Source organism: Microtus oregoni, unplaced genomic scaffold, assembly GCF_018167655.1.
Source record: "Microtus oregoni isolate MIOR12 unplaced genomic scaffold, Mior012 000004F_ref0000308, whole genome shotgun sequence".
Classification (NCBI taxonomy): Eukaryota; Metazoa; Chordata; class Mammalia; order Rodentia; family Cricetidae; genus Microtus; species Microtus oregoni.
In genome coordinates this window covers 44732043-44744132 of record NW_024543063.1, presented here as the reverse complement: position 1 = coordinate 44744132, position 12090 = coordinate 44732043, and the positions used below count along the sequence as shown (strand labels likewise).

The 12090-nt window shown below is 49.9% G+C and overlaps 1 protein-coding gene across 3 annotated transcripts in view; it reads left to right on the top strand.

The window, feature by feature from the left end:
* Il34 (interleukin 34) overlaps positions 1-12090 on the top strand; it is a 57567-nt gene that overhangs the window by 42915 nt on the left and 2562 nt on the right. Inside the window, exons 1-5 of one of the 3 annotated variants that reach the window (XM_041649524.1) lie at positions 2564-2657; positions 2739-3143; positions 7241-7374; positions 8919-8996; positions 9257-9418. In XM_041649524.1, the coding sequence (XP_041505458.1) occupies positions 3116-3143; positions 7241-7374; positions 8919-8996; positions 9257-9418 (402 nt within the window). In that variant the 5' untranslated portion in view covers positions 2564-2657; positions 2739-3115. Of the gene's footprint in view, positions 1-2563; positions 2658-2738; positions 3144-7240; positions 7375-8918; positions 8997-9256; positions 9419-12090 lie in introns of those variants that run through there. The other 2 variants (XM_041649525.1, XM_041649523.1) reach the window with 2 other exon arrangements.

The following is a 12090-nucleotide window of genomic DNA, read 5'->3' as shown; positions in this document are numbered from 1 at the left end:
CTGATGGCCTAAAGGACAGCGTGACATCACTCAAAGTCACAGAAGGACTCAAGAGAGGTAGACGCTTCCGTCCACACCAAAACCTGTCCACTGAGGACTTTGGTGTTTTTCATTGTCTTCAGAGACTGGATCTATTCAAATGCTTCATTATTGGAGGGAGACATATAATGATTTGTTTACACAAGAGGCTTTCACTGAGAAAGGAAAAAGAGGAAACTATTAACATACCACATCAACATGACAACACCCCAGATTCATCATGTCAAGTGGAAGAAGCGACACACCAAATCTATACCTCAAGATGGCATTTATGTGACATTCGGGGGCGGGGGGGGGGGAGTGATTGACGGGAAAAGTGCTACTGTGGCAAGAGGCGCTCACTACAGAGCAACAGAGGCGGCGGAGGGGGGGGTGTTGGGTGAAGGAAGTGTTTTATAAATGGATTATTGCCGGGCAGTGGTGGCGCATACCTTTAATCCCAACACTTGGGAGACAGAGACAGGTGGATCTCCGTGATTTAGGTCAGCTTGGTCTACAGATCGAGTTCCAGGATAGCCAGGACTGTTACACCGAGAAAACTTGTCTCAAAAACAAACAAACAAAACAAAACGGAATAAAAATAGCCAGGCGTTGGTGGCTATCTTTTTATCCCAGTCTTTGGGAGTCAGAGGCAGGCAGATCTCTGAGTTTGAGGTCAGCCTGGTCTATAGAGCTAGTTCCAGGACAACTAGGGCTGTTACACAGAGAAACCCCATCTTGGAAACAAAACAAAACACCAAAAGGGTTATTGCAGTGGTTACATAGCTCTATGAATTTGTCAAAATTCTTAGTTATACATTAAAAACTATACACACACACATACTTGCATGTTATGGAAGTCTTATATACATACACACACACACACGTATGTATATAAGACTTCTGTAACATGCAAGTAACAATGAAAAGATACAGTTGGGGCTGGGAATGTACCTTGTCTAGCATGCATGAAGCCCTGAGCTTGAACTCATCCCTGTATAAAAGGAGTGTGGTGATACGTGCCTGTAAGTCCAGCTCTCAGGAGGTAGGGACCAGAGCGGGAGTTCAAGGTCATCCTTGGTGGCACAGCCAAGTGTGAGGCCTTTAAGAGCTAATATGAGACAGTGTCCGGGGGGGGGGGGGGGGGGGGGCGTAGCCAGTGTCGGTATCTCTATAGGAAGGTCACTGGGGTGGATGGGGGGGAAGAAGGAGGAGTAGGGAGAGGATCAGAAGAAGGGAGGGCTGAGGTCCAGAGTCTTAACCCAGGGTAAATCTGAGCAATGCACTTTGTGGATGTGGCCCTGCCTGCTTCAGAGGCTCTGAGGAGGAGGGCAAGCGTGTCTGCTGTGCTGTTTTGTTTTAGACGGGGTCTTATTGTGCAGTCCGTGCTTACCTGAAACTTGTTATGTTGCGCAGGCTAGCCTTAGCTAAAAATCCCTTGGGCAGCCCAGTCTGGGTCTTACTCTTCCTACTTCCTAGCTTCTTGGCTTCTTTGCTGGGACTTGACCGCAGGGCCTCCTGTATACTCAGCAAGCTCTCTACCACTGAGCTGCACCCCAGCCCTAGGGCCAGCAAGTTGGTACAATTCGGTACATTCTGTAGGTACGTCACAGACGGAACGATGGAGAGCGTCTCCCCTGTCACACCCGTCTGCCCCCATTCCCCTTCCCTGTGTCCTAGAGTGGTGGGCATTTCTCCTGACCTAAGCCAATACAGGGAGAGGAAATCCCAAAGGGATGGAATAGCGCCCTGTGAGAAACCCAGTTTTCACGCTGTCTCTGCCCAGGGCCCATGATCTGCTGGGACTGGGAAAAGTGGGGGAGTGCATCAGGCTCTATGGGGGTGTTGACTTTCAGGGTTAATCACCAGCAGGCCAAGCTGAAATTCTTCTTGCATACTTTTAAAAACAAAACAGAACAGAACAAAACAAAACAAAACAGGGTTTCTCTGTTTATGCCGTAACCCTGGCTGTCCTGGAATTCTTTCTGTAGACCAGACTGGCTTTGAACACAGAGATCCACCTACCTCTGCCTCTGCTGGGATTAAAGATGTGCGCCACCGCACCCAGTCTTTTGTTTGCTTTTTAGAGACCAGAGTCTTGCTAAGTAGCCCCGTCTGGCCTCTTCATCCTCCTGCCCCAGCCGCTAGAGTGCTGTGACCTCCCTGTTGTGTTCCCACAGCTGGCTACAATGTTTGTTTATTTATTTCTTGGCATAAGTATGCTCCATGCAACATTCGGTACCTACAGTATCACTCATCAAATACTTCACTAGAAAAAGTGTTCATTTATCTGGAGTTCAAATGAAACTGGCCCATCAGTTTTTATCTGACAGGGGAACACATTTGGGTGACAGAAAAGATCTAGATAGCAGTGAAGGCAGGGGGAGACATCTTTCACTCCTCAGCCTTCCCTGAAGCATGTGTCACTTGGAATTGACCCGGCGCCTCACCTCCTCCAGGCAGCCTCCTGGATTGTAACTCCACTGTTCCTGTAGTCTCAGCTCAGGGCTGCCAGCCCTGACTTGTAGACTCGCTCACTCCTTGGCCCCAGGCAACTGCCGAGGTGCCTGGAGTTATTCCTTGCGTGTGAAGACCAGGCTGGGTGTCTTAGTACTGGCCGCGGGGACAGCGTGCGTGTGGTGGGTCTTCCTTTGCTGGCTGGTGGCTGAGTGGCAGCCTTGCTCTTACATAATCAGTCTCTCTCCTCCTTCTTTTTCCAGAGCTAGACTTCACACCGAGCAGCGGCGGCAGTCGGAGAAACCAGAGAAAGCGCCACCCAGCTCCAGATTCCAAGAGGCCTGCTGGGGACTCCCTTCTCTTCCTCCTCTTCCTTCCGAGACCCCAGAGCCACAGTCTCACACCAGCTCCCGAGCTGCAATGGGACTGGCAGCCACCGCCCCCTGGCTGCCCTCCGCCCTGCCAAGCAGATAGGGCGGTAGCTACCCCAGGAGTACCTGCCCCCTCTCAACCTGGGCCAGCCTTTCCCGACTTGGTGGCCACCCTTGCTGACCCGAGGCCATGTAGGTCCTAGCTCAGGCCACTGGACACACTGCTGGGGACAGTGCCTCTGCTGTCAGGGGGCACCCAGTGCACCATCATGCCCTGGGGACTCGCCTGGTTATACTGTGAGTACTGGGGGGAGGGGGAGTTATACCTGGGGATCCTGTCCTGGAAGGCCTTGGTGGGTGGGTGGCTCTACTGTAACCATAGCAACCAGGGCAGCTCCTGTTGGTAAGAAGTTGGGATGCTTTCCAGGGGGTTGCAGGCAGCCTCCGGGATGAGAGATCCACGGCCACCCTCTGCTCTGCCTGCCTCTGACCTCAGGCTCAGATGTGCGAGCTGAGTGGGCACAACAGATGCAGGATGGGCCGGCACTGGGGTGGGTGGCAGCTTCTCACCTCTGTAGTTTCATTGGCTCTGGGGTGCAGGGTGGGGACAGAGGTTGTAGAGAGAGGATTTCCATCCTCCTGGGTGTGGCTAGTTGGGGGTAGGGAAGGCACAACACGTGGGGCCTGAGAGGCCTGGAGAAGGAAGCTGCCAGACCCTTCTACCCCTCCCTCCACAGGAGGTCAAAATTAAAAAGCAGAAAGACAATGATGTTACTGATAAAAAGAAGAATAAGTTGAAACAAGGATAGAAATCAGCAAAGGACCTGTGGGATGTTTATAGCTGCTGGGTGGGAAGCCAGGCTGAGCCCTCACAGACTCAATGGCAGCCGCAGGCTTTGGAGAGTCGTTGTCAGTGACAAGGACCTGGCCTGCTTCGCACCTCCCATCCCCACCGCCACTTGAAGTTATTTATGCCAAATAAATGCGGGCAGGGGCTGAAACCACAAGTCTCCAGAGAAGAGCTGGGCACAGTCTGTGTCTGGTGCTCAGACACTGCAAAGGGTGGGGACATTCGGAATGGGTGAAGTTCCCAGACAGACCCACCTCTTAATGGAACATGGGTGGTGGCGTGGGTGAGGGTTTTTTCCAGGAGGACACAAAGGTTAGGTGGTAGACACACTGGTAGACGTAGGATGATGGGTGGAGCTAGCTCTCCAAACAGGGACCGGTGTGTGTGGTGGGGCTGAGTGGGGTTCAGCTGGAAGGGGCAGGCAGGTCATGTGCAGGCCCCCTGAAGCCTTAAATACCAGGCAGGGGACTGAGGGATTAGGCATCTGAGGGTCAGTTCTTGAGGTGAAGCGATCACACTTAAAGATTCAGTTTCAGTATTTTTAATTATGTGTCAATGTGTGGGTGGGTACACATGAGTGCCAGTGGCCCTTGGAGGCCAGAGGTGTTTGATCTCCCTGGAGCTGGAGTTACCGCCACCTGACATGGTGGGAACTGAACTCGGGTCCTCTAGAAGGGCAGAAGGCACTCTGAACCACCGAGCTACCTACCAGTCCTAAGTGATTAGATTTATTTACTTATTGTGTTGGTGTGTGTGTGGTATGTGTCTGTGTACCATGGTATGCATACGAGAGCCAGAGGAAGTGTGGGTCCTGGGAATTGAACTCAGGCCCTTGGGCTTGATGGCGAGTGTCTTTATCTGCTGAGCCACCTCTCTAGGCCCACCTGAGGGGAAGTGAGGCTGGAAATGAACACAAGCAGGAGGGGAGCTTCAGATGGCATCTCTTAGGACTTAGCAAGGACAGTTGAGGGGAGAGATTGGCAGGGCAGAGGCCCCATATTGCATGGGGCTGAGGATCTTGGGGGATGTAGGCTACTTTAACGTATCACCATGAATTTGTGACTCGGCTCCATCAAGGTATTTCCTTCTAGTTCTGGGGACTAGAGGTCTGAAACTGGGTCACTGATCACTACAGCTTCTGAAGGCTCTAGGGGAGGGTCCTCCTGCCTCTTCCAGATTTCTTGGGACTGCCTGTGTCCCTTGGCAGGTGGCAGCATTGCAAGCTTGCACAGCACCCCCATCTGCAAGGCCTTTCCCTCTACACAGTCTTCCTCCTGGAAAGCCAGTCATTAGATCTAGGCTCTCCCCAGGCCCCGGATGATCTCACATCAACAGCCTTTGTTTTAATTACACCTGCAAAGAACCTGTTTCCAAATCAAGTCATTCTGAGATTCGAGGTGGATAAGAATTTGAGAGGGGGACGCTATTCAACCCATTAAGCAGGTTTGTGTGTTGTGGCACCTGTGTGGCAGTCAAAGCACAGTTTGCAGGAGTTAGTTCTCTCCTACTGTGTGGTTCCTGGGATTGAACTCAGGTAGTCAGGCTTGGTGGCAAGCCCCTTTGCCCACTGAGCCATCTTGTTGGCTTAATACTAGTTGTGTATTTTTTGTTCCTTCAGCCCAAGACTATGTTAGGTGCATGGCAAAGACTGATTCTTGCAAACTTGCCTCCTTGCAAGAATGTGGTTGTCAGCCTGGTGGGGGTGGCGCATGCCTTTAATCTCATCAGCACTTGGGAGGCAGAGGCAGGCAGATCTCTGGGATTTCAAGGCCAGCCTGGTCTACAGAGCTAGTTCCAGGACAGCTAGGGCTGTTACACAGAGTGGTTGTCTGAGTTCTGTAGGTGGGGAGGGCAGGGCCTGAGCAGACCCAAGCATCATGGTAAACAGTGCTCCTAGGGCTTGGTCCAGTAAGTGGGAACAAGCGGGGTGGTCTGGGAGGAAGGGGAGGGAAGCTAAGAGGGAGCACGGCCCAGGCCAGTAGATGTACAAAGACAAACACCTTCAAGGTGACAGGAAAGGGAGTGGGAAGACCCCCAGTTAGTGATGTCAATGAGGACAGACTGGGGAGGGGACTCAGCCTGCCTGGCTGTCTTGGCGAAAAGGAAAGGGAAGAAAAGAAAAGGCAAAAGATAATTATTGGTTTTGAGAACAACAATAATAATAATAGATAGTAAGTTGGATATGGTGACACACCTTTAATCCCAACACCCAAGGAGAGGCTGGTGGATCTATGTGAGTTCAAGCCAGTCTGGTCTTCATGAAAAGTTCTAGGCCAGCCAGGGTGGCATACTGAGAGACTATGTTTAAAAAAAAAAAAGATACTGATTGGAGAACATTAAAAAATGTCCTGGAACGTAAAGATGACTGTAATAATCTCCCACAGAAATCTGACATATTTATTTTTTCGAAAGCACAGGAAATCAATTAATAAACCTAAAGCCGTCCTACGCATTGCCAATACTGTTGGCGCGGGCTCCCTTCAGAGGCCGCTAAACATATCTTAAGTATTTCATACCACGAGTCGCCTCTCCGACAAGTGAATAAATGTTAAGAAGGAATAACGATGCTGTGTAAGTCTCTGTCCATGAATCTGTCCTGTTTCCTTTCTAGTTACAAGTTTAGTGGGTCAGCATCAGTGGGCCAAAGGTTGTAGAGTTTAATTCCATTTTATTATTAAATGTGCCAAGTGTATTTCCAGGCTGAGAGCTCTTTTGGCAGCATCAGGATTATTAAAATGAAATTATCTCATAAAAACCTTTCCATTTCCTTGAAATCCCTGGTTGGCTTTGTGTGTATATGTTTCTCTGGCTACAGACTGAATCCAATTGTTCTCATTTGAATTTATTTCTCTCAATAGTGAGGTTGGCCCTTTGGGTGTCGCTTTCTCGTCTATGTTTCTCTCATTCACTTGACCCCTATTCATATTTTTTGTAAGTTCTCTCAAATATATTTTTTTTCTGTTTACAAGTACAGATCTGGAGAGTTGTTTTTGAGGCTACAGTGACACCTAGTGGTAATTCCTGGTACTGTTTCAATTGTTGGGACAGCCAGTGTGTGTGGTCTGTTTAGCATCCCAGAGCCTTTAGACTGGAAGGAGCTATAGACCTTCTGGTACATCTAATGGAGGAGAATGCCAAGGTCATATAGTTCATAGAAGAAAGTCTCTGGGTCACCAAAATCCATTTTAAGATCTGGAACTAGACTTTGTATCCAAAACTCTGAAGGGAAAATCAAAAACAGTTGTGAAACCTGTCACACCAAGGAAGGGGCCGAGGGTGCCCTGGAATAACAGGAAGTAGGGGAGATTGGAGACCAGACTTTGGGTGTCTCCCTGAGGACTCTGCTGCCCAGGGGTGGGATGTGCTTACTATTCCAGGGCTCTGCTCCCCTGCATTTCCCATCAGTACTCGCCACCCTTGAAAATGGAGGATAGTTGACAGAGCTGTGCACAGCAGGGGGCGTGAGCTGATACAGCTGTGCACAGCAGGGGGCGTGCACACACAGTGCTTGGTCTCATAGGCTCTCGTTGGCTGTGGCCCACAGGTCTTGGGATCCTACTTGGCATGACTTTGGGGAACGAGAATTTGGAGATGTGGACTCTGACCCAAGATAAGGAGTGTGACCTTACGGGCTACCTTCGGGTCAAGCTGCAGTACAAGAACCGGCTTCAGTACATGGTAACGGGAAAGAGCACCAAACGGGTCCCTGTTCCCAAGTCCCAAGGCTCACCTGGAGCTGTGCTCACTTCCCACCCCAGATATGTCAGCCCCAATGTTATAGTGACATTGCCCACCTTGGTCTATCACATAACCAAGTGTATAAGAGGATCACCTTCCACAGCTCCCTCCTTCTTCGCTGACCTTTAACCTACTTCCATGTGGCTTTCAGCCTATAACTCAGAAAAGGCCTCCAGGGACTCACTTGGGACAAAGACCTTCAAGTCAGAAAATGGTTCCTTTTGGAGACTGGAGATGCCCACATGATGTAGTGTTTCTTTTTTTTTTTTTTTTAAATATTTATTTATTTATTTATTTATTTATTATGTATACAATATTCTGTCTGTGTGTGTCTGCAGACCAGAAGAGGGCAGCAGACCTCATTAAAGATAGTTGTGAGCCACCATGTGGTTGCCAGGAATTGAACTCATGACCTTTGGAAGAGCAGGCAATGCTCTTAACCACTGAGCCACCTCTCCAGCCCCCTGTTGTAGTGTTTCTACATGGCTAGGTTTTTATTTGCTTCTTTCTCTCTCTCTCTCTTTCTCCCACCCTCCCTCCTTTAAGACCTAACTTACTACATATAGTTGGGACTGGGCGGCCAGGAAACGATAGAACAAGAGCAGTCTCCTTCAACCCCATGGCCTTGAACTTCTAACCCTCCTGCTTCTGCTTCCTGAGGGCCAGGATCACAGATGGGTGCCAATGAGCCTGGTTCACGCAGTGATGCGGCCTATGCAAGCCCAGGCCTTGTCTATGCTGGGCAAGCACGCTACCATCCCTAGCCCTTGTTTTGCTTTATTGATACAGAGTCTCATTATGCTGGACAGGCTGGTTTTGAACTTGAGATCTTCCCGCTTCAGTTTCCCGAGTTCTGGGATGGCAAGCACGTGCCCAGCTATTTAGGACTATCTTTGAGACTGTTTTTGTTGTGATGTTGAGATGTATTCATATCCTATACAACCCACTAACTGAAAGCGTACAACACGGGCTGGTGAAGTCTGAAGACCTGAGTTCAATTCCCAGAACCCACATAAAGGTGGAAGGAGAGAACCGACCCCTGAAAGTTATCCTTTGACCTCCATATCAGTGTTGAGGCATGTGGATGCCTGCACACACGCACGCACATGCATGCGCGCACACACACACAACACAATATTAGTAATAACAATAAATAATAAGGTATCTGGCTCATTGGTGCTTAGTGTGTTCACAGAGATGTGCAAAGGTTACCTCTGTAAGCATCAGACGAACCACACTCACCTCCAAAGTAACATGTCTTCCTGAAAACCCTTGGTCCATACCCTGGCTCTGAAACTTCAGCCCTTATAGAACTGTGTATCTGATTTCACCTTCCCTTTGTCTCGGGGGGGGGGGGGGGGAAGGGAGCTGTCTTCTTGTTAGAGGACCTCTCTGCCATCAATCACACTGTTAGGCCGGGTCCCTCTCTGGGGGTCCTGTCTAAGCCTGTTCTGCTTCTGACCTCACGCTTTGTTCCTCCCCAGAAACATTACTTCCCCATCAACTACAGGATCCCTGTGCCTTATGAGGGGGTGCTCAGAGTCGCCAACATCACGAGGCTGGTGAGGATCCCTCCTGGGATGGGGAGTTTCTGCCTTCCACGCCCTCAGAAGCACGTGGGTCCTTGGCAGGTTGTCCTACTGACCAGGGGCCTTGCCCTGGCCACTCCAGCCAGCTTGCTGCTGATCTAGGCCCAAGGTTGTCTGCTGGCCACAGCAGGTGACTGCAGCTGCTCCCAGACAGTGGCAAGTCCTTGGGGTGGGGTCGCAGCCCAAAGGCCTGGCTTGCATTTCCGCGATCTCTCCTGTCCCTGCACCTGCAGCAGAAGGCCCGTGTGAGCGAGCGGGAGCTGCGGTACCTGTGGGTCCTGGTGAGTCTCAATGCCACTGAGTCTGTGCTGGACGTGCTGCTCCAGGGCCACCCGTCCTGGGACTATCTGCAGGAGGTTCAGACACTGCTGGAGAATGTTCAGCGGAGCCTCATGGTGAGCTGTGGGCATGCACAGATGCAGGGAAAGGCTGCAGAGGGAAAGTTCTGGTGTGTGCTGAGGATGTGGGGGCCATGGGAATGGTGTGCAGGAAAAGTGACCAAGGAGGGAGGAGACGCCATGATTACCATGATGTATCAGAGCAAATGAACTGGGGTGGGGGACAGGAGGATCTTAGGACTTTTTTTTTTTTTTTTTGGTTTTTTTCAAGACAGGGTTTCTCTGTGGTTTTGGAGCCTGTCCTGGAACTAGCTCTTGTAGACCAGGCTGGCCTCGAACTCACAGAGATCTGCCTGCCTCTGTCTCCTGAGTACTGGGATTAAAGGCATGCGCCACTACTGCCCGGGCTCATCATTTTTATTTTATAACCCATAGAGGCCAATTAGTGCTACTCACCGAACTGTTCACCAATAATGCTGGCTTGACCTTGTGCAGGCCACCAGAGTGAGCAGAGTGAGTTCACAGATGCACGGGGTGCATCATAGCCATGAGACAGCATTTATTTGTTTGTTTATTTAGAGACAGAGTCTCACTGCAAAGCCCTGCCTGGCCTGGAACTTGCTATGTAGAACAGGCTTTGCCTCTCATGCCCTGGGTCTGGGGCAACCCAGGGAATCCTCTGACTTCGCTTCTGCATCTGAAAAATGAGGCTCCTCCAGAAAGGGGGAAAGAAAGAGAGGCGGGCCAGGAGGTGGTGGCACGCGCCTTTAATCCCAGCACTCGGGAGACAGAGGCAGGCAGATCTCTGTGAGTTTGAGGTCAGCCTGGTCTACAAGAGCTAGTTCCAGGACAGGCTCCAAAGCTACAGAAAAACCCTGTCTCGGGAAAAAAAGAAAGAAAGAAGGAAAGAAAGAAAGAAAGGAAAAGAAAGAAAAAAAGAAAGAAAGAGAGGCAAGTGATGGGAATTTCCATTCAGAAACTCTTCTGTGTAATATGGTAATCACAGATTGACCCGTGACGTTAGGTTTTTATCAAAACCCATGGAACACTTAGGGTGAACTCTAATGGCTATGACTTAGTTTAGAAAAAATAGAAGGGAAAAGAGATGGTGTGGCCATCTGCAACCCAGGAGTCTGGAGGCTGAAGAATGATGTTAAATTTGAGGCCAATCTAGGCTACATAGTGTCTTGAAAACAAACCCCAAACCATTTGATAGCCAACTACGGGCTCAGCTGCATGTCCCACCTGCCTCGGGTCCTTGGTGTGTGCCTTCTGGGACACACATACCACCCTGCTTAGCCAGCTGCTTGGCCTCCTTAGCCCAGGCCCAGACCATCTGACACCAACTGTGAGCTCAGGGACAGTGACTTTGTCATAACCATCTAGAAGCACTCCTGGATGGGTCCTCCAGCTCCTGCCACAGTTATAGGAAGCTGCCCTTTTATGTTGGTGGGCGATATGGGTGCCCTTTGCACACCGACTCTGGCTTGAGGTAGAGACCTGTCTTGCTTTTGTTTTACCCATAGAACAAACTCCAGGAGGCTCATGGAGTGAGGCTGGGGAGAGTGAGGGCCGGTCCTGGGCTCTCAGTACTGAAGCACTGAACACAGAGATGATTTTATTATTCAGATGTAGCTGGGTGGCCCCTTTCCCTTCCCCTCCCCCTGCTGGAAGTTGAACCAGGCACTAGGTACTCACTCCCTCTACCACTGAACTGTGGCCAGCTCTGCAGCCTTTAGTCCTCCTTCCTCCCTAACCCTGTTAAGAGTCTGTGTCCTAGCTTTGAAGATGGATTTCACTTGCCTTCTTTGCTCATGGTCTCGGGACCCGGACACGAGCTCTGTTCCCAGTTGTATAACCTTGAACAAGTCGTTCCACTCCTGGGCTTGCAGGGTTTCACTTGTAAAGGGAAGGGGTTGATGCCTAAATCTTATCAAAACTGCGGGTTTGATGACCTCACCCTATCTCCTCATCCCCTGGAAGATGTCTGGATTCGGGTTCTGCATTATTTTGTTCTCTATTCAGCTTTCATTGTTTCCATAAGAAACTGGGCCTGGGGAGATGACTCAGTGGTCAAGAGCACTTGCTGCTCTCAGAGAGGGTCCTAGCACCCAAATCTGTTGACTCCCAGCTCAAGCTCCAGGCAATCCAGCACCCTTTAATGTCCCCCACAGGCACTCCCATGTACGTGGAACACACACACACACACACACATATACACAGACGCACACTCATACACATAAATAAGAAAAAAAGTAATTTCAGGAAGAGGCAACTAAAACCAAAGTCTTTGTTGGAGACCGTGGAGGCTGTGCTAAGAGGGAGCACATTTTGCAATGGAAAGGCTGCTATTCTGACTATTTTTAGTTTATGGTTCGGGGGCATTCGTTACACTTACGGGGTTGCGCATCTATCACCCCATCCATTTCTGGCACTCTTCCGTCACCTCACGCAGAAACTGTATACAGGAAGCAGTCATTTCTCACCTCTTTCCACCCCCAAAACCTATAATTTGTCTTTTTTTCCTATTATGTGCTTGCTTTTTTGGTATAGTTTCTAACATGGGTCAAACACCATTTGTCTAGCTGCTTGTCCTTAGAGAAAGTTTTCTAACTTTATCTGTTGAATTGGATGAAGTTGGACAGACTCTAATCCCACACCTGGCAGAGAGAGCGCGGTAATTTTCTAAGATTGGAGCCAGCCTAGACCACGTATTCAGACCTTGTCTC